General features: G+C 33.4%; 4 protein-coding genes across 4 annotated transcripts; 2 read left to right on the top strand and 2 right to left on the bottom strand.

The window, feature by feature from the left end:
• On the top strand, positions 1–3581 carry LOC114183988 (elongation factor P (EF-P) family protein). Its single transcript, XM_028071210.2, has 7 exons — positions 1–254; positions 331–408; positions 499–605; positions 1634–1711; positions 1968–2069; positions 2788–2869; positions 3268–3581. Exons 1-7 carry the CDS (start codon positions 110–112, stop codon positions 3384–3386), a joined length of 711 nt encoding a protein of 236 aa, XP_027927011.1. The 5' UTR covers positions 1–109; the 3' UTR covers positions 3387–3581.
• Positions 3582–4187: 606 nt separating this feature from the next.
• Positions 4188–6091, bottom strand: LOC114183866 (uncharacterized). Its single transcript, XM_028071026.2, has one exon. The coding sequence runs from the start codon at positions 6053–6055 to the stop codon at positions 4517–4519; it is 1539 nt and encodes a 512-aa protein (XP_027926827.1). The 5' UTR covers positions 6056–6091; the 3' UTR covers positions 4188–4516.
• Positions 6092–9064: 2973 nt separating this feature from the next.
• LOC114186192 (uncharacterized) lies at positions 9065–12651 on the bottom strand. The gene is made up of 3 exons (XM_028074233.2): positions 10655–12651; positions 9725–9815; positions 9065–9636 (listed from the first exon to the last, which is right to left on the bottom strand). Exons 1-3 carry the CDS (start codon positions 10684–10686, stop codon positions 9340–9342), a joined length of 420 nt encoding a protein of 139 aa, XP_027930034.1. The 5' UTR covers positions 10687–12651; the 3' UTR covers positions 9065–9339.
• Positions 12652–18113: 5462 nt separating this feature from the next.
• On the top strand, positions 18114–25552 carry LOC114185120 (uncharacterized). The gene is made up of 5 exons (XM_028072648.2): positions 18114–18230; positions 18452–18610; positions 18710–19007; positions 23491–23612; positions 24695–25552. Exons 2-5 carry the CDS (start codon positions 18485–18487, stop codon positions 25139–25141), a joined length of 993 nt encoding a protein of 330 aa, XP_027928449.1. The 5' UTR covers positions 18114–18230; positions 18452–18484; the 3' UTR covers positions 25142–25552.

Genomic DNA, 25552 nt, shown 5'->3' with positions numbered 1-25552 from the left:
CACCTAAATTGAGCCAAAGCGGTTGTTCAGGTGGCGAAACAGAAGAAAGTCTCTTATCTTCTTTGTAAGAACAACACAAAGAAAGAAGCATTCACAGTTTGGAGCAACAATGGTGGCGGGAATCGCAACCTTGAAGCTTAACCTTTCGGCCTTTTCGTCTTCAATGTCGAGTTTCACCGCTTCTTCCTCCTCCTCTTCGTTCCCCTCCTTTCTTCCAATGCGAACCCCTTCTTCTTCTAAACCCCGATGTTTCAGTGAGTCGCTTCGTTCCTTTCCACGTTTTTTTCTGACCATGTTCCACTCTTTGCTAACGTACGCCTTTTCTTTCAGGAATTTACGCCTTGACCAGCAACGACATCAAGGTGGGCACCAACCTCGAAGTCGATGGTGCTCCTTGGCGCGTGATAGGTATTTTTTTTTTTTTTGCCGTACTTTTGAACTGTGGTTTTGTGTCTGAATTGTGACGGTTTTTGACTTGGCTTGCGTTTCACGCTTTAGAATTTCTCCATGTTAAGCCTGGAAAAGGTGCGGCGTTTGTGAGGACCAAGTTGAAGAACTATATCACGGGGAACACGGTGGAGAAAACATTTAGAGCTGGAAGCTCGGTAATGCACACAACATTGCAATGCTTCTGCTTAATCACTGCGTTTGATTTTATTTATAGGTTCAATCGATGAATGATTGGTTTGTGTTTTGGGTTGGGATTGGGGGAGATAAGTTTTTGTTTTTTGTTGGAAAGTCCATTTAATTGTCATCACCCATAGCCTTCCTTAATTGCGACCTGTGAGAGTGGTTGGTTGTCAATGACTCAGAGGATTACCTCTGGAGTGTTGACTGGAACGGTTGATTGAATTGTTATAGTGCATGTTTGGATATCCACCACTGTATTTAATTTGTGTTCCGATCTTAAGTTGGTATTATGTTAGACTCATGGCGTTTGAGCTATTGTCAACTTTGGCTTTTGTGGACATCTGTGGTTGTCCTTTAAAGATGTTTTAGTAAGTCAAGAAAAGAAGATGTTTATAAAATATCCTTGAACTTGATTCTTAAGCAGTATGAGGTTGTTTTGTGGGATGGAACAATTTGATTTCTGGATTCAACTGAAGATCAATTTGGTAGTGTCTTTTGGGGCTAGAGATGGAAGGAGATAATATTATTGCTGGTAAATCAGCTTAATAGTGACCACCTTTGCTTCGCCTTAAGTGTGGCTTATAAAAGTTGGTTGTCAGTGTCTCAAGAATAACTATGTATGAAAGAGTTGACTAGAAATGTGAAGTGAAACATCTTAGTGTGCATGAATAAGGACTGTCAAGGTTTGAGATCCCGTGTCAAGTAGAGATATCACCAATGTAGCTGTTGTCTTTATGAAACTTAGGTTGTCCTTACTTTAAAACACCAATGCAGAGGAGTTTCTCTACTGAAAAAAAGTTGTAGATTTCCAGTATGAAAGATCTCAAAAAGACTTTTAGTTGGTATCCAAACAGTCCTGAAGCTCACATTCGAAGACTTATGCTTTTTGATACTTTTCTCCATTAAAAAATAAAGATGGGGGAGACTATTTTGCAAGTAGTTGCTAAAAATTTGGATTTTTGGGTTTATCTTTTCTCATTTCATTTGTTCCCTCTTTTGACAGATTGACCAAGCAGATGTATACAAGGAAACAAAGCAGTTCACGTATAAAGATGGTGCTCAATTTGTCTTCATGGACTTGGTATTATCTGGGAAACATGATTATATAATCTAACAAATTATAGATATGTACATTTTGCTGTTTCTGACTAAATATAATATCAACCTATGGGTTACGAACTCAAGAATATTGTGAAGATTTATAAAATAATTCAATTAGGTTTATACACTCTATTCCAATAGTTCTTTTTCATTTATTACTTGCAATTAGTTAACTAACGAATAATGTACTGAGTTTTACCATTCTCTGTTTAATTTGCTTATTTTAATTTTATCAGAGTACATATGAGGAGTTTCGTCTGGGTGAAAAGGAAATCGGAGACAGAACAAAGTGGCTAAAAGAAGGAATGGACTGCAATTTGCTGTTATGGAATGGAAAAGTAACAATGTCCTCTCATAATATATTATGCCTTGCAGTGTCTCAGACTTTTAATTTTCCAGACTACTTATGATAAACGTTATAGGACAAGAAGTGGCCTGGTTCTCAAATTTTTATTTATTTAAATATCTTTGAATTTGTGTGGTTGCAACTTTTATCCACTTTAATGGTGTTTCACTTTTATAAGGGCTGCATTTTTTTTCCTGAAAGCTTGAATGATCTTGGTCTGCAGTGGTACATACATGTTATGGAGTTATATATTTTTATATAATTATACTCTTCAACTTTTGTTTCTCCCAAATGCTCTTTTATCCAGGCTGCTGAGAATAAACTTAATTGTTTTTTCACGCTTTATCGGTTCAAACTGTGCTCTAATAGTTATTAGTGGTTTTAGACGTGCTTTGCATGGTAAATAAGATTCTTGCTTATACATAGATTGGGAGGTACAAGGCTTCTCTAACATGACTTTATTTTTTCTGTCCAGAGTGAGTAGTGTGGTTGTTTTAGTATTCGTCCTTGATCATCTAATTTAAAGTATACTGTGATCTTAACCTACTATCGTCTAAGAGTAGAGACACCTTTGCATGACACTTCAGTGACAAAATCACGCTAGAGGAGCATTTTCTGATTAGCAATATGGCATTTAAAAATCAACAAGATATGTGCAGTTACTGCTACTGTTCTTGTTTTAACAGTTGGTCACTCGATATTTTTTTCAGGTCATTGATGTTGATCTCCCTATCACGGTTAAGCTTACTGTAGTTGACGTGGACCCAGGACTTAAGGGTGACACAGCCCAAGGTGATACCAATTTTTTTATACTGCAAACTTCTATTATGACCAATTTATATTGCAAACATTGTAAGCCATATTTGTAGCCAAGAAAATTTGGTTTCAATAAAATGAAACTATTGTCTCTCATCAGCTAGAAGATGATCCTCATATTGGTCTCTATGCATCTGTCAAGGGATGAGTTCCTCTAAATGCATATTTCACAATTTGGCATCAGAAATCAATTAAGAAAAAGCAGTTTGAATAGTTAGAATAGGCTTGTTTACCACACCTGTTATCAAAGGGAACACAGTGTGATACCCCATTATGACATTTACTGTTTGGTTCCCTCCATTTCCTGTATAACTTTTCTTCTTATTTTCCTTGTAGACCTTACTAAGTCTCTGATGATAAAATTTGATTGACAGGTGGAACAAAACCGGCCACACTCGACACTGGCGCTGTTGTCAATGTCCCACTTTTTGTAAATGTCGGTGATGAAATATTAGTTGATTCAAGAACTGGACAGTACATGAGCCGCGCATAAGATTTCCCATCAAATTTTGTAATTGAAGTCCCGAGAATTCTCGTTTATTTTGTTCTTTTTTTTAGGAAATAATTTACCAATGAAGATGGATTACGTTTATTAACCTTAGCAAATTGGCTGTGTCTTCTATAACATTGAGTTAAAATTGTGTTGTAATATGTTTGCGATATTGAAGTTCTTACAGTTTATTCGGCATGGTTACGGGGCATAGCGTTCTTACAAAAATAGCCAGAGATTATTAACCTTTGAAGTTGTTCCTTGCAATGAAAAAGAAAATCAGCTTATACAATGTACTGTTTTCATATTTTTATTAGAACTTGTTAAGAGTTAACAACTTTTTCCTAAACACTTGTATAAAAAATAACGAAATGGACTTTTTCATAAATTAAAAAGATCTAATATATATGTTAGTTTATATGTGTTTTCTCCTGCAACTTTCAAAGATTTTTAGTTTAAATTTGTACATAAATTAATTTTAGTTTGCGGAAAAATTATTTTTATTCCTGAATGTTAAGTGAAGAAACTTGTCTGAAGATGCATTTGTTGTCTTCTACTAATTTAAAACGACAACTTAAAGAAAAGTGTGTAATCAGATGTCAATAAGTTCAGGTTTATTTGTATGTAGTTTATGTCCATAATTCTGTAGTATCCAGTATTTTAGATTGTCATGGCAGCTTATAAGCACAGTTCAATTGACGAACTTTATCACTACACATGAGAATATTATCGTTAACCCACTTATTAAAAAATGTCTAACTCACCATAGCTCTGTCACAAGCCAACCATAAACCCCGTATGATCTATACACAACAATAATGGTATTGCATCTACACCTCATCTCCACTCAGAACAAAAGTAGCACTTCTCTTTCCACAACTTGGTTCATCTAAAACCCAGATAATTGCAACTCTTTTTGTGAAATCAGTGACATCATTGCATCTTAACAGAGAGGTACTGAACTTAACTTCTACCTTTTGCCCTCAAATATTCATAACATGACTTGCCTGCTTCCACCCCATTCACAAACTGTTGCCCTTTACAGGAAATCCCTCATCCACTATCCACTTGATAGTATGTTGCAACAACTAAATTTCGATGTCAGCATCTTTAATTTACCTTTACCTGAATAACTAACAAATCCTAGTCACTTGCGGTTCCTCCCACCCCATTACATTTAGCCTAGGTTCCCTATTGGGTACAACACCTAGCTTCAGGGCAGAACCAAACAAATTACGAGCACAAAACAGTCTACCCTCTTCATTGAGTTCTTTGATCAGCATATCATAAGAAATTTTACTGGGAATTCCCCCACTTGCATGCAAAAGGACCATAGTTGACACTGCATCATCTACTCTTCCTCTTGCACAAAGCCCTAGAATCACCTTGTCAAAGGTAATTGCCTCCGGAGAATATCCTAATCTAACCATCTCATTCAAAGTTGCAAAAGCCTGATCAAATCTCTTTCCTACACACAGTGCCTGAATCATCACCTCAAATGTCCGCTGGTCAACCACTGGACCCCTCTCTTTCATTTTCTCAAACACATCATATGCATCCTGAAGAAGACTGTTTTTCCTCCTCGACCTCTTACACAAACGCCTCGCCAGAGTCCCCATCAACCTCACATCCACCTTCAACCCAAGCCCCACCATCTCCTTGTACACCCCAAGGGCTGCTAGAACTTCATTCCACTTCAACAACCCATGTAGCACAGTGTTGTGACTAACACAATCAGGAACACACTCATGCTCCTTCATAAGCTCCAACACAGCAGCGCCCTCCATTGGCCTTCCCTCTCTAGAATACCCCTGAATTAAGGTGTTAAACATGACCACACTGGGCACCAACCCCATTCCAACAACTTCATCGAGCAACTCCATTGCTTCACCTGACCTCCCCACTTTGCACAATCCATCCATCACAGCAGTGTAGGAATAAACATCTGGCTCCAATGAGGTTCCCTTCATACCCATCAACATCTCAAGTGCTTCATCCACCTTCCCCACATAGGACAAACCCTTAAGCAAGCAATTCTTTGCCTGAACACTGCCCTTATACCCATTTCTTCCCATGGCCTCAAAAACCTCCCTTGCCTTGTTCACTCTCCCCCTTTTGCAAAGGGAGTTTATGAGAACGGTGAAGGTTGCAGCATCCGGTCGAAACCCTTTTCCCAGAGCAGTGTCCAGTGCCCTCTTGGCTTCATCCATGTCGTTTTTCTCACAGTGGCACCTTATCATGATGGAGTGGGTACAACAATCCGGCACAAGTTGGAAAGAGGGGAGCTTTGCGAAGATACTGAGACAAATATCAAGCTCTTGTGCAATTACCAGAGCCATGAGAAGGAGATTGAAATCTGATATGGTTTGGAATTCAGGGTCTTTCTCTAGGATTTGTAGCATTTGGGTTTTGCTGTTGGAGGATGATAAGGTTGTGATCCTGTGAACAAGACCTTTGATTCGAAACCTGGTGGCTCTGTCCTCAAAATTGAGGTCATTTGTTGTTGTCTGAGTAATGGGTGAAGGGTAAGTGGCAGAGAGAGAAAGGGATATTTTTCGTGCTCGGATACTAGCGGTGGAAATGTTGATTTTGGTAACAATGTCTGTGAAAAGAGGGGTATTTAGAGTGCAAGATTGTAAAACATGGTAGCACGTTGCAATTGAAGAAGGCATGACCTTTGAAGGAGGAAGCTTGTTGTGTCTCTCTCTCTGTCTTTGATATTTATCTACTCTTCCTTTCGGGATAAATGAATGGGAAAATGATATTTCAACCAAATTATTTGACAAATTTTTGACAAAGGTGACGTGACAGCGGTTTTTTTTAATTTTTATTACGAAAAGGTAAGTTAACACATGCGGCGAAAAGAAAGGAAATTGAAATTAAATGTAAGTTAGAGAGAGAAAGTGAAGAAGAGAGAAAGGGGGAAAGTGAGGTTGCGAGGGTGCGAAGTGAGAAATCCAGAGAGAGAGGGAGGAAGTAAGGTTGCCGGAGTTTCTAGTTCAGTGAAAGCGAGATTCCGGCAAGCATTTCGCCTTCGTTAGTGGAGGATAGTTATTAGTGAAAGCGAAGACTCTTCCTATCATCCAGAAGACGAAGCTTTTGGAGTTGGTAGTGTTTTGCGAACTCTAGGTCCACCTTCCTTTGTCGGTGGCAACCATTTGGTGGTCGTGTCCGTTGCATTGTAAGTTTATTTTGCTCCCATTTGACATTTGCGTACTGTGTTGGTTGATGATGAAGTTAATCTCGTTTTCGTCAAGTTTTGACTTATTTTGCGAACAAGTTGGTTTTGTACATGTTCGTTTTTTATGGAGTTGGGAAAAGTTATTTGGTGGTGTTATCGTTAATGTTTACTGAATTTTTGAGAACTCATTTTTCTTGTTCTGTGTTGTGTGTTATAGAGGTGTGGGTACTTGAAAATTTTGAAGAAACCCCATGTTTTCTAAGTCCGTATCTGTGTCCTCGTGTGTTGTTGTCTGTATTGTAAAATTGTTGGCAGTTACTTCATTTGTATTTGATTTCTAGGGTTTCGGTACTGGCAGATTTTGAATGTGAGGTTGTTCAACGATGTCATGTATTCCGTGTTGTGTAAGAAATCTATTTTGCTTTGTGCCTACATCCCCATAATGTTGATTTGGTGACTTTAGACCTCTCATTTGTGCGCCTGTGTGATTATACTCATAATAGTTTTGCATTAAATAACCATAATTGTTGGTCATTGTGAAAAAAGAAGAGAAAAATATTATGTGTAACCTTTGAATATCATATTCTGTTCAAGTAGTTTGAGGGTTAGTGAAAGATCCTCTTGTCCATGAAAAGGTAGTGGCTGGAGTAGTTGGTCATCATAAAGTTATGGCTCGTGAATGTGGATTGAATGAGAAGGTATTCGTATGTTGTAATTTGTAGATTGGGTTGACATGAATTTGTTGTATAAATCGAAATGAAGTATTAATTTGTTGTAGATAATTTCCTTCACTCATAAGTGTTGGAGTTAAGTGGGTGGGCGGTTTGTTAGTGACTGTGTGGTTTTTGCCTATGTGGGAAGTAAGTCATACCTATGTGGGAAGTTACATGTATGTTTTTACATGTACAACGCGGACTGAAGTGAAGGTCATTTATATACTCAATTTCCATAATTTTTCATTCATTAAATGATTTCCAAAGTCTTCTCCATGCACGCAACGTCCATGAACTGAACTGGGATCTTTGTCAAACAACACAAAACCGAAATAACAGATATCACAAATAAGTTGGGAGTAAGAAATACATATGTGGGGAGTTACATGTATTTTTTTGCCTGTACAACGCGGACTGAAGTGAAGGTCATTTATATACTCAATTTCGATAATTGTTCATTCATTAAATGATTTCCAAAGTGTTCTCCATGCACGCAAGGTCCATGAACTGAACTGGGATCTTTGTCAAACAACACAAAACCGAAATAACAGATATCACAAATAAGTGGGGAGTAACGAATAACTATGTGGGGAGTTACACACATTGTTATGACTGTACAGTCCAGACTTGAGTAAAGTTCGTTCATATACGGTAATTGCATCATTGCTCTTTCATTCCATCCTTGACAAAGTCTTCTCCATCACCCATGCTCTATTAACTAAACTGGGTGTTTTGATGAACAACACAAAAACCAAATAAAACAATCCAAAAATATAAGTGGGGAGTAACGAATAACTATGTGGGGAGTTACGCACGATGTTATGACTGTACAGTGCAGACTTGAGTAAAGTTCGTTCATATACGGTAATTGCATCATTGCTCTTTCATTCAATCCTTAACAAAGTCTTCTCCACCACCCATGGTCCATTAACTAACTGGCTGCTTTCATGAACAAGACAGAAACCAAATAAAACCATCTAGAACTAAGTGGAGAGTAACGAATAACTATGTGGAGAGTTACGCACAATGTTATGACTATACAGTCCAGACTTGAGTAAAGTTCGTTCATATACGATAATTGCATCATTGCTCTTTCATTCCATCATTCACAAAGTCTTCTCCATCACCCATGCTCCATTAACTAAACTGGGTGCTTTGATGAACAACACAGAAACCAAATAAAACAATCCAAAAAAATAAGTGGGGAGTAAGGCATACTTATGTGGGGAGTAACAATTACGTTTTTGTATAGACAGTGCAGAGTTCAGTAAATGTCATTTATATATGGAATTTGGAATTTATATATGGATCATTGCTCTTTAATTCAATGACTTACAAATTCTTCTCCATAACCCAATCTCCATGAAAAACACTGGGTGCTTTGTCAGACAACACAACCCACAAAACAAAAATCGAAAAATAAGTGGGGAGTGACGCATAACTAAGTGGGGAGTTACATGCAAAGTTTAGTATGTTCAATGTAGACTAAACTTAATGAAATTAGTAATTTACAAATTCCTTTATCCATCATTCATGCACTGCTTAACATTCACACAAATGACAATTGACTAATTCAGTTATCTCCCGATATCCTTTTTCTTTTTAACAAAAGTCCGAACACAATATTAATTGGGTGGTTTCAATTCTTTTAGTACGAACTTCTGCTCAATATTGCTGTTGTTCAATGCAGATCATACATTAATGATTAACTTCAACAAAAAGGCAACAAACTAAACATAAGAATGTAAACTAATATTTGCCATAAATAAAATAACATGCATTAGGGATTGTTCAAACTTAATAAATAAAGAAAATACACATCACATTTCCTATTGCAATAATAACATCCACATAGAACGTAAATTCATCAATACATCATCCCAATGTTGGTCATTTCAATTTCAAATTCTTCTTATTCCGATAAACAGAAAAAGGTGTTCTTGTCACAACACTCTTGAACCGCCTTCGTGGTTGGGCCTTCATACGGTCATACATGTTGCTATGTTGTCCACCGTCATCATTTACAACAACATCTTCATCCTGATTCGGCTTAGTAGGAGGGTCATAAAGCCATTTCGTCATCTCCATCATCGTCATCATCAAACACATCTTCCACACAAGCATCATTTGGGGGGTCCTCATTTCCAACCTCACCCGTACATTTTGCAACCATTTCTTCTAATTCAAAAATTGAATGTTCCATACCAGCTATCTCACCTTCTTCATACTCGATAAGACGAAGAACCTCTTCGTTGTCATTTTTTTCTTCATTTCTATAGCCAGTGCCAAATTGTTTAAATGCTTCTTTTACAACATCATGATGAAGTTCTTCATCTGACACGGACACATCAACAACACACTGTACAAAACAACAAATAATTATAAACAAAATCCCTCTATGTAGCTTCAAACTAAAACGAACAACATATTTTTAAGCTTGACCTCACCATATTCTTATCAAATGCACTCCTTATGACTTTGTCACCAACTCTGACATTCATCCAATGCAATAGTCGAGGGAACTTGTTCATTCGACATCTGAACTTTGTGTTGCACACAAGTAAATGATCAAATGACCATAATCGCAAAAAATAAAATAAATTACAACGGCAACTTTAGCATAAATAACATCATTATTTCAACACAATAAAAAACAATAATGTATTTACGTGAAGCAAATAAACACAGCCAACAACATCAAAATGCTTTGCACTTGACTCGTTCTTCAATCCCAATGAAGCAATGCACAAGCTACTAACCAAGTACTCGTACACTAATGTACCCCAATTATATTTGTCGATGTTGTCCATATCATCAACTATCTTAAAAATTATTGGGAAAACACTACCCTTCTTATTGGGCAATAAGAATTTTGATATCCCTAACAAAATGTAAATCCTGCAAAAGACTTCTACACCACCAACATCATCATCATATTTCAAAAGATAGTCGTATATCAACTTAACAGTAACTGTTTCACTCCCAAAAATATTCAAACTGTCATTATCCAAAATGGTCTCATTTAAATCAATTCTTTCAACCAAAACCCTCAAACCTAACCCTAAACAAACATCTAATAGATTAAATTCTACGACTTGGCCACCAATATGAAAACCGCCCCTTCTCTCAACCCAGTTGTAACATAAAAGACTCAAAAGTTTCCTACTGATCGTCACTGAATCGGTTAACATGGGAAACCACCAAAATGGAGTGCCTTCAATATACTTCTTCTGTTGCACACTTAGTTTATTGTTTATAGCACCGACAAACTTCGTTTTGCAGAAATGACGAAATAAAATATGAAAAACATAACAAACAACTAAATGTCATTGATTATAATTGCACAATTATCAGTACATGACTCGAGATTAACAAACCTTCTTCTCCTCTGAGCAATCAACATGTCCATCACGTTTGCGGTCCATCTTACAATCCTACAATGCCATACACATCACACACACCAGACGCATCGCAAAATATGACATGTAAATGCAACAATAAATTTATCCAACGTCAACACCCTATACACAAACTGGACAACCAAACACAGACATAAAATGCTCATTCACCAACCATATCTCTCAAAAAAACAAAAATCACCAACAACCACATCTACAGCTAACAAGATCAACTTTACAAGCACATCCCCCAATTCAGTCAAACTTGCAAAACTAAATTATATCATTCTCTACACATCCTCTGCGTAATACGAACGAAATACGTTACCTTTGGGTTAAATAAATTAAATGGGCTCCGGCAAAGGTTCGATTGGACGCTCGGGAAGACAAATTCGTTGTCGGTGACGACTTCTTCTACGACATGTCTCCAGTAACCCACCCAAACGGCGGCAATGACTACAATTATCCACCACTAATCTGCAATGCTTAACTCCTCTCACTCTCTCATTCCTGTTCTCACTTTATCCCTCTTTCTCTCTATCTTTCTCGCTTTCCTGTTTCTCCCTTTGTCGGTTTCTCGCTTTCTCTTGTCCTCTCTCTTTCTAATCTCGCTTTCACTGATAATTATCCTCCACTAATGAAGGCGAAATGCTTGCCGGAATCTCGCTTTCACTGAATCAGAAACTTCGGCGACCTTACTTCCTCCCTCTCTCAATTTCTCACTCCGCACACTCGCAGTCTCACTTTCCCCCTTTCTCTCTTCTTCACTTTCTCTCTCTAACTTACATTTAATTTCAGTTTCCTTTCTTTTCGCCGCACGTGTTAACTTACCTTTTCATAATAAAAATTTAAAAAAACCACGTCACCTTTGTCAAAAACTTATCAAATAATTTTGTTGAAATATCATTTTCCAAACGAATGTAACCTTTCCTTTTCTTACACAAAAAGCTTTTTGTCTTTTTTCACTTGGTTTTAGTCTTCCGTTAAAGATGACATCAGAATAGAAAAAAAAAAAAAAACAAAGTAAAATATAATATAATATAAAAGGTGTCTAAATTCAATTTGAGTATAAAATTTACAATGAATTTTATATGAAATATACGTGACTGTAAATTAAAAGTGTCCTGAACAAAACATTTCTTTATTAAAGAAAAAACTCTCTGTATATCATTTTGTGCATTCAGTTGGCAACTTCTTGATGAACACCGCGAAGAACTTTACATTCACTGTGTGGTAATACCCTAAAACAAAAGCATTCTGGGATCAAAACCATGTTTCTGATGCAGGAACAGAAACCAGTTCCATATGTCTGAAACTAAATGCTGTGGAGAAATATCCTAGAAATGCATTTATGCTTCATAATATATAGACAATAATAATCATAATGAAGATGATATAATGAAGACTTTGGTAGTATATAGTACTAGATATCAGAAGCGTAGTGATTTGCTGAAAGCCCTGAAAGAGAGCAAATCCTTATCAACGGAGGCTTGTTTTCTTCCCTCTCTCTTCCTTCCGAGAATTGGTTTCAGCAGTTTCTTCAACACCTTGTGAAACCCTGATCCGCCTCCACCACCACGATGACGTGGCCCTTGCATCATCACTTGATTCACCAGAGGTATCGGAGCAACGCCGATGAGTCGCGGGTGTGACTTCTGCAACTTTGGTTCCGAGAGGCTCCGACCCAACATCACCCTGCTCAGCTGTGCCGCGTGTGCCTCAAACGACAGCCTCTCGAACTCGTCCAACAAACCACTCTGTTGGTCGCCGAACCTCGTTCCGACCACTTCCATTTTCCTCGCTGTGCTTCCGACAACCTTCGCTTTCTCTGTCACACTTCTTCTCACTTGTTTATAACTGAGATTTGACGGTTCCAGGCTTAAAGGGTTTGCATGTTTTTACTTGATGCGTGCGTGTAGTGAGTGTAGTGAGTGAGTGAGTCTCTTTCTTCTTTCTTTTCTGCTTTTGTTAGGTTAAAGATTGGTTCTTGGAAGAGTCGTCCTTGTCTAAACAAAGTATCAGATTCACCACTCTCTGCATTTTTCAAAACCACCATTTTCAGTGTTTTAGTGAAAAGTCATAACTGTTTCTCTTGGTGTTCCAAAATCAATTTTTCGCACCAAAACACACGTCTTTTCACTATTCAATTAATATTATTGGATTTTTCAACTTTCAAACCAACTCTATCTGTGAAATAATTTTTTAAGGCTTTATATTTTTGCATGTTCTTTACTTAGTACAAATATTTAATTTTATATAATGCAGGATAAAAATATTATTTATTGTTTAGTCGCAAATTATTTATTTAGTTTCTAAATAGATGTCTCTTCACATATATATATATATATATATATATATATATATATATATATATATATATATATATATATATATATATATATCACTAACTTTTGATCCAAAATATAGTAAAAAAGGGTAGTGAAGCACTCTATAAAAAATAAGACATTTGGGAATGTAAGGTATGAAGATCAATTTTTATTTTTTTAGATAAATAAAAACTCAACAAAATTATGCTCATCTGTCTTAAATGTGTATTAATATATAAAAGTTAAAAAGTACTTAGTTTGGATTGGAAAAGATATATGATACAATTGTATCAAAGTAATATTATAATTGTATTTGAATTAAAAATATATAATTAATAAAACCAATCTAAACTATTTTCATTGGTTTTATTTGTATTATAGTATAATATGAAAATAATTAAAGTATAATTTAAATTAAGTTTAACAGTTTACAATTAATATTATTGAAATCGATTTTAAGTAACTTTTTGAAATCAGACCAATGATGATTCGTATTCGGTTCTTGAGTTAAGTGTAATTACTAATAGAATTTTGTTAGCGGTAATCTTATGGACAACACTTAAATAATTAAAAGCATAAATTTGATCATATGCATTTCGTAATTTCTATTTATTTATCTATTTATAATACCTGATGATTTGAATTTCGTAATTTCTATTTGTTTTTACTTTTAAGAAATTGTAGACAAACGTTTTTGCAAATTACCCATCTAGATTTTTTTTCTTAATTAAAGAAAGATTTTGTTTCTTTCATTTTGTGTCATTTGTTGGTGAGTTTAAATTGATTAGACAAAAAAATTTGTTGGTGTATGTTGGGGATCTTAATTTTGTATTCGAGAAGCTATACAAGATGATATGCAACACTTTATTCTTTCTTGCCTAAAAGAAAATATGTTTCATCTTTTCTATATGCTTCTTTGAAAGATTATGTGCCAAAGAAGCTGCACCAAAAAGGATATGTATTAGTTTCTTTTAATAGATTTTGTTCTGTATAAAAAGTTAGTTTTATAAAATTAAATTTCTACCTAATTTAAAAATTATTACCACTAAATTTTATATAGCAGTATTTATTAACATAATAAAAATTTATTATTATTATTAATTAAGTAAAAAACAAACCAAGTATCTCTTCGTGTAACTAAAATTTACATAATTGCGATCATCAATTACTCGGTACTACAAATCTTCACAAACTTTCATAAGAATTTTTATTATCTGTGTCACAAAACTCTATTAAAATAAAATAAATTGTGTTAATTTGTAAATTATGATTTAGTGGATAGTCTCGTTGAAGACTTTTGTTTTTCAAAATTAAATTATTATATACTTTAAATAGTATACTTCAAGGCTTAAATAAATAAAAAATCTTAAAACCAATAAGAAAATCAAAACAAATTTAAAACTACAAAACAAAGAGAACATGGTAGAAAAGATAACGACTAATATGTTACAATATTCAAATTGTCAATGTTGTATAGTGTCTAATTAAGAAAAGTTAATAAGTATCAAATTAGAACATAAGAAAATATTAATAAAATCATTATTGTAAACACAATCACATGTAGTTTTTGTCTTCCTAAAATGGGTAGGGTTATGTTAGCATAAAATACTCTAGCGCACAAGTTAGTCAAATGCATCAACAAATAATTAATGCAGTGATTAATGAAAACGTAATTAATTCTAGATAGGCTTGAACTAGGAGGGTCAATTACTAGAAACCGAATTTGTCATTGTTGGCCAATCTAGTTGATGCAATATCGCTCTGGTCGGATAAGAAAGGTTGGATACATGTTGACTTAGTAGACCGACATGTACCTTTAACCAAGAGCAATCATGACTGATGATTTAGTCCAATATAATACAATTTTTAAAATAGTAGATTATAAAAGTAAAGGAATATTAAAAAATAATACTCAAATATTTAATCTCGTAGAAAAGTGTTATTATATTCACAATAAAAATTATAAAAGTAAAGAATATTTTCACAATTTAAAAAAATAAGTAACACAAGTCGGGTTGGTCTTGGTCTGAACCAAAATAACACTCTAATTGGTTAAAACACCTTAGGTAGCGTGAGGTGAGTTCTTCCACTCTTTTTTATAAAATCTACTCGGCTTGATTAAATTTGTGTTAATTAGAATCATCAATCACTAAATTTGGATTTCCATGTTAATGGGATGGATGAAAAAGTCCAATAACAATATAACTATGAAGGGACTTTCTTTCTGCATCCTCAATATTTCTTTAGCACCTCCAAAAATTTATGCTCTTTCATTTATGTTCAGGAAATATTAAATAAAAAAAAAGTTAATTAGGTAAATTTAATAATTAAACAATTATGAAGTGGCAGAGGTAGTTGATTGCCCGAATTAATTCATAGTATTTGTATATATGGACCTGCTCCACCCCCATGTATTTCTCGTCGTTCTTTCACTTTCACTTGTAGAGTTCAAGAGAATTTTTGTTACTGTTGTTCTGAAGAGTGGATTTTGCAGTTCATCGGTGTAGGGTCCACTGTTATTTCACTACTTTGCTTGATTTCTTCTTAGAAAAAAAATATGCATTACAATGGCTAATAATTTTATATATGAGGTACTGAAATGTTAGATGAAAAAAAAAAAACTGAGTTGGGTTTTTAATGTTTTACGGATGTAGACATAGCTTTGACCAAAGTCATTTTCTAACCCAATACCCATATATAAAAATCGACTTCCAGAATAGAATAAAAAAATTCCAACATCCGAAAGTGAACACTTGGAATTGTCTATAAAACAAATGTGAATTTTTGGACTTTAAAACGAACGAAAGTCAAATTATTTGTCTTTGTGTTTCGGAATTGAACATCAAAAAATGAAATTAATGGGATGTCGAATCATGGTTTTATCAATTCCGGAGGTGGTTTATCAATAACGAAAGTAATGAGTTGATTGAGTTTCTTCCGGATATGCTAATGTCAATGAGGTGCATTATGTTTTTTCTTTCTTTCTTGTGTCAAGCCTGAGTTTGAGGTGTGAATCTTTTGTGTTTGTTTTTATTTTTCACTTTCAGAGGATATATAATGTAGATGGATTATTATTTTTTTATTTTGCTTTAATTTGTAATCTTTTTCGTGTTTGATTAATAACTTAATACTTATGCTTTATTTGTTATTTATTTATGTTTTATATTTAATTTTTAATTACATAAATATTTATTTTTTGTTTATATATTTTTTATTGTTATATTTTTGTGTGTTTTAATTGTTATTTGTTTAAGTTTACTATTTATTTATTGCTTTTTTATTGTTTTGAATGAATATTTTTATTTTTTATTGTTTTAATTTTATTTATTTTGAATTGTTATTTTCATGGTTTACTATATGTTTTATTTTTTATTTTTGTTTTATATTTATTTTATTGTTGTAGGAATATTTTAATTTTGTTTTTATATTAATTTATTTTAAAAAAAGTGATATTAATTACTAATAGTTTACCATTAATTTTGTTTTAATTTTTAATTTTTTAATTTTTTAATTATTATTTACTTATTTTTTATTGTGATATTTTTTAATATTTTTGTCTGTTATTAACAAATTTATAAACATATTAAAATTCTAATTATTCAAACAATATAATTAATTAAAATTATCCCAAAATTATAAATAATTATAATTATAATTATTCAAAATTATAATTAATTATAACTAAAATTATTCAAAATTCTAATTATTTATAATTAAAATTATTTAAAATTATAATTAATTAAAATTTAATATAGTTAATCTTAAAATTAACTTTAATTAAAATTATTCAAAATTATAATTAATTAAAATTATATTTACTCAACAATAGAATTAATTAAAATTATAATTATTCAAAATCATGATTAATTAACACTAAAAGTTATTTAAATTAAAATGAACTACAAAAATGGGCACAACACTCAAAATGGGTTACGAAACTCAGATCTTCTGATTGAAGTTAGTTTTAATTACGAAAGTAGACTTTCGATATTAATGGCTTACAGAAGTCAACTTCCGGATGTGTTATTTTCATACTGTTCACGGAATTCCACTTTGAAATTTATGGTGGTCTACGAAAGTCAGCTCTCTAACAAAAGTCAACCTCAATTACGGAAGTTGACTTCCCATATTAATGATTTACGAGAGTAGACTTCCAGATGTGCTATTTTCAAGGAACTCCACTTCCGAAATTCATGGTGGTCTACGAAAGTCCATTTCCGACATCATGTGCCTTACGAAAATCAACTTCCAGAAATAAATCACTTGCGGGAGTTGACTTCCAGTTTGTGGTTTAAATTTCAGGCATGGTTTTCCGTAGATCTATACTCCAATTAACTAATTAACTAAATGATGCTTATACCTATCTATGGATGCATGACAAATATGACAACAACAACAAAAATGAAAAACTACGAAGGAAGATTAACATTACCTATTAATGTAGAGATGTAGAGGAATGTGGTAGAGGGGAAGAGGAGAGGCCACACATAACAAAACCAGTGAGGCATGGTGTGAGGGACGAGCTAAGAGAGTGAGACAAAGGTTTTGGGGTGAGGACAACGATGCTAGATTAAAAGAGAACGAGGAAGTCATTTTCATTAAATAAGAGAAATAAGTGAGAGATTCAAAATTTCAAACTTGTCAAGTGGTCAAAGGATAGTTTTAGATTTAAAAAAAAAAAAACTTAGGAATGTAGAAGAAATATTGGGAGTGAAAAAAGAAAATCGCAACTATAAAATAAATAAATTAATAAAAAGAAAAAAAAGAGTCGAAAGAGACTTCCAGAACCGGTTGTTTCTATATATATATATATATATATATTAGAATGAGCATTTTAGAATAAATTTTTCAAAACATATAAAATGTATTATGGAAAAAATTTTTCGAAATTTTTTTTTTGTATTTTTCTTTTTTACAACGTTTTTTCTTTCTTTTTCTTTTTCTGCGGGAGTAGTGATGATGGAAGTAGTATGGTGCAGTTAAAATGAGTATTCTGGATGCAGTTAGTAGTTAGTAATTAGTAATTAGGGGGTGTAGAAAGTAATAGCCGGCATAAGCACGGGCCTTTTCACTAGCCAGACCCATTTCAAACACGAACCCAGCCCATAATGGTGTATACGCGTTCTTCGCCTCGTTTCAATCTCTCTCCTGAGAGAGTATCTCTGATGAAGGAGACTGCGTCAAGTCTTCCATTTTTTCTTTTCCTAATCCTCAATTCACCATTTATGGTTACAATCTCAACCCCAATCTCTATTTTCTCAGATTTTCTTCTTCCTTCTCTTTCAGATTCCATTCAAAAGGGTTTCTTTATTAATTTTTGTTTTTAATTTTTCCATCCATTTTTCCACTACAACGCCACCCTCTGATTTCAATCTGACAAGGTTTCCTCTGATTCCTCTTCCTATATTGTTTTTCCGCTCTCACGTTCCTCCCAATTTTTCCATCGAAGGTGTGTGTTTGAGGGTGTTGCAGCTCGATCACAATGAGAACACAGGCTTTGCTGTTACTTTTGTTGTTGCCTATGGTTATATCTGATGTTTCTGAGGCCTCCTTTGTTCTGAAACTCCGAAAGTTGATTGCTCCTGATCCTAACGATACCAAAACAAAGGTTAGTTTCTTTCTTAGGCTTCCGTGCTTTGAATAGTTTCCATTTATTTTAAACTTTTTTATTTTTCTTACGATGGTTGAATAAAGTTTTCGCCTTTAGGATCCAAACCCTGTTGGTCAAACCAACAAGGTCAATAGGGATGGTCCTGTTTCCCCAGTTCCACAACCACAACCTTTACCCAAAGTGGGGAATGCAAATGATGGGCAAAAGAATTCAGTTCCTGCTCCGAATGTACCTCCTCCACCGACAAAGGAGGGTGATGGCGGTCACAAGGATCAGAAACAAGGGAAGGAGGAGATTGAGGGGAAACTTTCACATTCTACCACCACTCAAACTTGTGAGGGTTTCAACAAGTGCACAGATGATGGCGACTTGCTTGCTTGCATTTTAAAAACTGGTACTTACTGTTCACCACTGCTTTTGGTTATTTCATCAACTCTCATCGATAAATACTTTGTTTCTTTATTTGTGAGCGTGTATTTAATGCTTTGGTCCACGTGTTATTGGTTGTTATTTGTGTTTATGTGCTCATAATTGGAGGATATTCACTGTGCACATGCTCGTAATTTATTTTCTATGTTCAGAATGACTATATTAAACTGTTAGTCTTTCGATGGTATGGAATTCTAGTTAGGTTCTGTTTACCAAATTGATAATGTTTTGATAACTGAGTGTTCATCCACTTGATGCAACATTGTGAATGGTGCTGGCAGATATTTATTTGATTTCAAAGCACTTGATACTCATGCAATTTTCCTCCATCTTCACTATAAGAAAATGGAAATAAATTCATCCTCTCTTTCTGCCATTTATAGGATAGTTTCTTATCTTTTTTTTAGAAAAGAACAACTTGGATTCAAAGAACGCAAGTGGAGCTTGTTTCATTGAATTTAGCTTGATTTCAAATTTATCACTGATTCAAAAATTGTCTTTCCTGATCAAAGCGGAAAGGGCTATTTCATTTGAACTACTTTTGCACAAGTTAATTTGTATAAACTCCCTCATATAGTTTCTATAAATTTTTATTTTTAACTCGTGTGCATTAACAAATTTTAGTTTATGGAGAAGTTTCTTTCATATTTTTTTTGTGTGGTTATTTATACTTTAAAGTCCCTCCCCTCCCCCAGCCTTTGATAACCCTGATTGCTCATAGTGCATCAGTTACTTATTGTAACAATTTCAAATTATCAATAATGAATTAGTGTCGCTGAAATAAAATTTCTAGAAGTTAGAAAGAAGTTATTTATTGTTATACATTTTGAGAAAAATTAACCAGTCAGCGGTAATTGAGTGATCACTGCTTAATTAATCAAGTGTGTTCTTTGTGGTGCACTAATGTGTTTTTATGTTGTTCTGCTTCTTCTGCTACACCATATATATTTATGGCGTGGTGGATTCTTGTGGTATTTCTATGGCCGTAGTCATTCTCATGGCAACACAGATTAAGAAAATGGTTATGGCATAAAGTTCTCTCCTAAAAAAGGACCACTACTACACAATCTGACCCATTTTCGTGGGTATGTCCTTGACCAGTGAAACCCTAATGACCAAACGTCAATGTTGACAGTATCAATCTCTTGTCATTTTCAATACACTTACATCTCTACTGACAAAATTTCATCACCTATGGTGACATGCGTTTTCAAGTGAAAAACCCCACCTTCTATTCTCTTCCCTTGTTCTCCTCCATTTTTCAGTTACCTTCTCCGTCCACCCACCCTTTTTTTTTTTCTTTTCCATCTCGTAACTTCTTTTGCTTCCCTATTCATTCTACCCTCCATTTTTTCTGTTACTCGGTCATTTGTGGGGTCTAGTGATCAACTTTTATTTTGCATTCTCCCATATGAAACTGTGTTTTAGCTTTAGAGATCAGTGTATTTATATACTATTATATTTTTATTATTGCTGCCTTGCTTCAATAACCTTCAATGCCATCCACCATAACCTTTTTGGCCTTTTCTGTTTTGCTTGGACCCAAGTTGTCTCCCACTATTAACAAACACCGCACAGAATTCTTTGTTAGGCTATTTTTTAGTCTTGAGTTCTACAGCCTGTTTTGATGACTAGTTTGATTGGTTTTAGAAGCCAATACCTTACTGGTTTTGGTGGAGTGTAGTTTGTAACTAATTTCAAAAATTGTTTTCTGTTTTTTAAACTCTTGTGTCCCCAAAAGTACATTTGGAAGTGTTTTTTCCCTGGGCAAGTTTCTATTTTCTAATTTTTAACAAGTTTGTTCCTTGAACAGGGATGACTTAATAAAACAGAGGAGGATGAGAAAACATCTCCCAGCTGTTTTTGGTTTCTAAAATACTTCTCTTTGAAACAATTTTCAAAACCTAATAGATTTTGGATGAGAAATTGATTGTTGAGTGGTGTAAAATTGTTTTAGAAATGAGTTATTAAAACAAAAAAGCGAGAAAGGAATGAGACTCTAATTCTCTCATTTTCTTGGGATGAGGTAAGCAGCTGCTTTCTGTAAGATCAAGTGTTTGATCATTTCTTGGGTAGCTTTTCTACATTTACAACTTTTTATCATTTTTTCTTTACTGGTAAATATTTAGCTCAATACAACAAGTATTTGACGTATTTTGTTTATAGTACAATAAAAATAAGCTGCAGTCTTATTACAAAAAAATTAATTCTGTTAATATTATTTGGACTCTATCAATAGTTAAGGCTATTGAATACATGTTTTATCTTAGTAATTGTTACCCTTGTTTATTAAAGTGAGAATTAATGTTAATATGCAATTAACTTTGAAGAAATCACTAAGGATTTTAAATTTACAAAACAAAAAGTTCAAGGTTAATTGCATATTAACATTTAATTCTATATTAATGTTAATATTCTCTTTAATACATTAACAAACGCATGTTACTATTATTTACCTTAACCATTACCCGTTGAAACAAAATTAATAGAATTGAAGTTTTTGTATTAGGATTGATTTTTTTCTTCTTATTGTTCTAAACTAAACACAAAATATGTCAATACTTGATATTTTGAATCGACTATTTACCCTTCTTTCTTTTATCTTTAAACTCTTTTTGAATATTTATCATATATACCCTTCGTGTTCTCCTTCCCTTTGTGTAAATAAATATTTTATAAAAAGGCTAGGTCATTGTTGCTAAACTAGTAATAATTTATTACGGCCTAAATTTGTTTTTAGTCACTCAGTTTTTTTCAGTCCTTTGGAATTCTCTTTGTTAGTTTTGGTCCTCATAAGTTTATTCTTTTTGCAATGCTATCTATTACTATTTACAGACTGTTTGTTTCAAACCATGGCAATGCGTGTATTTACTGTGCAAAGAGAAATAAGACGAGATAGAATAATTGTGAAAAAATCACAATAAACTTGCTCTGCATACATACACACACGTAAATATATGAGAAAATTTGAGATGAAAGTTGAATGTGTATCAATTATGGATAAAACCATAATATTTTATTTATAATTTTTTTAGATAAATAATTAAAATAACAAATGTTAAAATAATAATTAAATTAAATTAATTAATTTAAAATTTAATGCTTTAAAAGTGATTTATTTTAATGTATTTTTAATATTAAAAAAATTATTTATTAAACTTTATATTATTTTATTTTAATTTAAAATTTATTCTATATTTAATTTATATATATATATATATATATTTAAATGTATTTTATTAACTATAACTATTTTCAAAATATATTAATATTAAAAACATTTATTTTATCCCATCTATTAAAGCAACTACAGCATTTGTACTTATTTTTCTTTACTTAGTATTTTTTTTCTTAATCCAATCAATTTCACAATTTTTTTTCTCCCTTCCTCTTTCCTTCCTTTAAACTCATCCTCTAATTAAGATAAATAGTGATAAGGTGGCATGCATCTAGATGTTTTTGTCAAAGTGGTCTCTGACGGGACATGTTTAGATGCATGTCATGTCATCATTAAATAGTAACAAGGGCCATTCTTATAAACAGATATATAAAGTAAAAAAACTAACATTTTTTAAGAACTAAAACCAAAATTTTGTAATATTTATAGGATCAAAAAACATAGAACCCTTTGTTCAATTGTTGGAAAACATATATGTTTCTAGGTACTTTTGGTGAAACTGGGTTTTAGTTCCTATAACTTCAAATTGATGAATTGGTCGCAAAACTTTGGTAAACATGTGAAGTTAATTCCTCGTCCTAACTTTTAGCATTCAAAAACCGCCCCTAAATGGTAAATTTAGCATAAAGAAGGAATAATTTCATATAATGTTAAGAGTTGGATGACTAATTCATCAATTTAAAAGTAGGAGTAAACTTAGTTTGACAAAATAATATAGGGACTAAAAACGTAGTTTTCCTTTTAATTTTTAACCAATCATTCCTTGTGGTGGTGGAGCTATTTTTAACCAATAATATAGCAGTTTTTAATTACTATAGTCCTATTTGCTTTCATTTAAGAATTGATTGCTTGTAATACGCAAAGTAAACTTCTATATTCATCAGCTTTTGTTTAACCTGTTGAACCAGTCAGACTGATCGAGCTTGTTTTGAGAATTTTGACTGTTAGTTGTGTAGACTTTTTGCCTTTGGCCCTTTATCATGTGAAGAAACAATGCAAGCAATAATGGTGCATGCACCTCTCTATTTTTTAAATGATGTTTATGATAGGAGAGTCCTCCAGTACCCTTTATTTTTATGAGGCTGGTACCTTTGTATTTTTATATCTTTAAGTGGAACAATTGGAGAAATACTAACTACTAATTGTTGAGGTGTACTAAAGCATGTACTTGTGTTGAAACTATAGGTCAATTTTTTAACTAATGTAGTATTGTTTTCATGAAAGTCAAAATTATGAACTTATTTTCATATTCTTTGTAAACTACAACCAGATCCCAAATACTTGGTTGTTCTTCTTCAAAACAAAGGAGATGGCATCATCAACGTGACGCTTCGTACTGATTTTGAAAATATTCTTGGAGTTATAGAAGTTGACAAAAATAAAACAGAAGAGGTATTAATCATATTATCTTAAACTGATCTTTCTTTCTTTATTCATGTTTTTATTTATGTATGAAGTTACTATTTTACTGTGTATATCCCTTGTTCTTCCAACTGAAGCAAAAGGCCTGAGATATACTTCTTCCTGACCACTGTCTCAATTTATTGTTTATTGTGAGACAAACTGAACACTTAAGTATTATTTTGGACAGTCAAAATTTCTTTCGTTAAAAAATACCAATGAACATTAGACAAAGGGTTTTGGGTAAATTGAATCAATTTTATTACTTTTCAGGGCTCACTGAGCAATGAAATTTCAGAATCTGTGTTCGTTTGACTTTATGTAACAGTTCCTAAGTTACGAAGTTGAATGGAAAGGACACTAATGACTGTTCATTTATGCTAGGGCAAGGGAGAATGAAAATGCATGCAACAGGAATGAAGGGAAAGAGATTTTAAATATTTTTTACCTTCAAAATTTTAATAGTATTTAAAACCTATCTTATTTTAGGCAGGAAATTCTGAATGTTCACTAAATCTCATTTAAATTACTCTACTAATTGTCTTAAATCAATTGAATGTTGGCTGAAAGTGTTGTAATGTTTTCCCACAAAGGGTTAGCTGTTCCCTTATTTTCCATTTCAGTTCATATTGTTCAACTCATCCAAACTTATAATACTCGGGAAATATTGAAGTTAGTTGAATTCGGATTATAATGTTTGCTTATATCTAATTCCCTTAAGAAAGTAATTCTCTTACAAACTGTCATAATTTAATTTGTGCAATTTTTCAAATCCAGTCAATTATTATTCCACCTCTTGCCGTTACACTACCATCACTTCATGGCTCATACTTCTTGCTCTTCCTTATGCATCTGTCTAGGAAGAACAGGGTGATCTTTCATGTCTAAAGTTCTTATTTGTTGGTTTTTGTACTTGCTGTCTCAATATCATCTGTTCAAGCTTGTGTGTTTTGTATATTGTTTTAGATGTTTTACATGAGAAATAAAATTGATGACCAAAACTTCTTCCTTTACTCTATTGCATCTGGTTTCTACAGTTCCCACCTTACTGCTTCTGCACTCTTATTTTTCAGATCAACATCACACGAAGTAGCAATGAAAGTACCCAATTGACTTTGAAAGCTGCTGGAAAAGAGGATTGTGTGCTTCACCTGGTTCATACACCTGCAAATAACTTTTTTCTGCGTCTTCCTTCTTATGACAAAATTTTGACTCCAGTAAATTGTGCCTATTTCCTCATATTCATGGTCCTAATGATTGGAGCAACATGGGTTTGCTGCGCTTTTAGGAAGAAACGTCAGAATGAGATTCCATATCAAGAGCTTGAAATGGCCCAGCCTGAGTCTGCTGCTGCTGCCCATATGGAATCTGCTGAAGGTTGGGATCAGGATTGGGATGATGATTGGGACGACAATGTGGCAGTGAAGTCACCGGCAGCACTTGCCGGAAGCATTTCGGCAAACGGCCTTACTTCTAGATCATCAAACAAAGATGGATGGGAGAATAACTGGGATGATTAGTTTTCAGCAGGAAAAAGATAAGGGAAATGGTATAGTGTTAACCTCAAAGTAGAAAAGAAGTGGAAGCAGAAAGCAAGGTGAAGCACAAGAGTCAGGGATGTGACCAATGTGGCTTTGCTGGGGCTTAATTTTGATGCATGTCCATGGAAAGAAGGAACACATCAAAAGGAAAGAGGAAGTGTAATAGTCATAACACACTGAATTTTTGTATTGAACATGTAATAGTGAGAACCTTAGCCAAAACGAGAGACTAAAGAAACTGTAAATGAAAATATAGGAGGTAAAGTATATTTGGTTTTGTCAGATTTATTATACATACTATTCTTGTGATCTCAAAAATAAGAACTTTTGTAGGCTTCTTTGAGGCTAGTTTTTCTTCAAAAAAAGTGTGGTTGAATCTGATTTCTGAAA

This window comes from Vigna unguiculata, chromosome 5 (genome assembly GCF_037176805.1).
Source record: "Vigna unguiculata cultivar grain cowpea cultivar isolate G323 ecotype 2 chromosome 5, ASM3717680v1, whole genome shotgun sequence".
NCBI lineage: Eukaryota > Viridiplantae > Streptophyta > Magnoliopsida > Fabales > Fabaceae > Vigna > Vigna unguiculata.
This window is presented reverse-complemented; position numbering and strand designations above follow the sequence as displayed.

Bases quoted from the DNA above. Each gene is read 5' to 3' on its own strand.
- LOC114183988 (XM_028071210.2), top strand. From the start codon at position 110: ATGGTGGCGGGAATCGCAACCTTGAAGCTTAACCTTTCGGCCTTTTCG. The intron at 255-330 runs GTGAGTCGCTTC...CTTTTCTTTCAG, and splicing joins TTCTAAACCCCGATGTTTCA to GAATTTACGCCTTGACCAGC. The intron at 2,070-2,787 runs GTAACAATGTCC...TATTTTTTTCAG, and splicing joins TGCTGTTATGGAATGGAAAA to GTCATTGATGTTGATCTCCC.
- LOC114183866 (XM_028071026.2), bottom strand. From the start codon at position 6,055: ATGCCTTCTTCAATTGCAACGTGCTACCATGTTTTACAATCTTGCACT.
- LOC114186192 (XM_028074233.2), bottom strand. From the start codon at position 10,686: ATGGACATGTTGATTGCTCAGAGGAGAAGAAG. The intron at 9,816-10,654 runs GTTTGTTAATCT...CACAAAGTTCAG, and splicing joins ATTGCTCAGAGGAGAAGAAG to ATGTCGAATGAACAAGTTCC. The intron at 9,637-9,724 runs GTGAGGTCAAGC...TGTTTTGTACAG, and splicing joins GTGCATTTGATAAGAATATG to TGTGTTGTTGATGTGTCCGT.
- LOC114185120 (XM_028072648.2), top strand. From the start codon at position 18,485: ATGAGAACACAGGCTTTGCTGTTACTTTTGTTGTTGCCTATGGTTATA. The intron at 18,611-18,709 runs GTTAGTTTCTTT...TTTCGCCTTTAG, and splicing joins CTAACGATACCAAAACAAAG to GATCCAAACCCTGTTGGTCA. The intron at 23,613-24,694 runs GTATTAATCATA...CTTATTTTTCAG, and splicing joins ACAAAAATAAAACAGAAGAG to ATCAACATCACACGAAGTAG.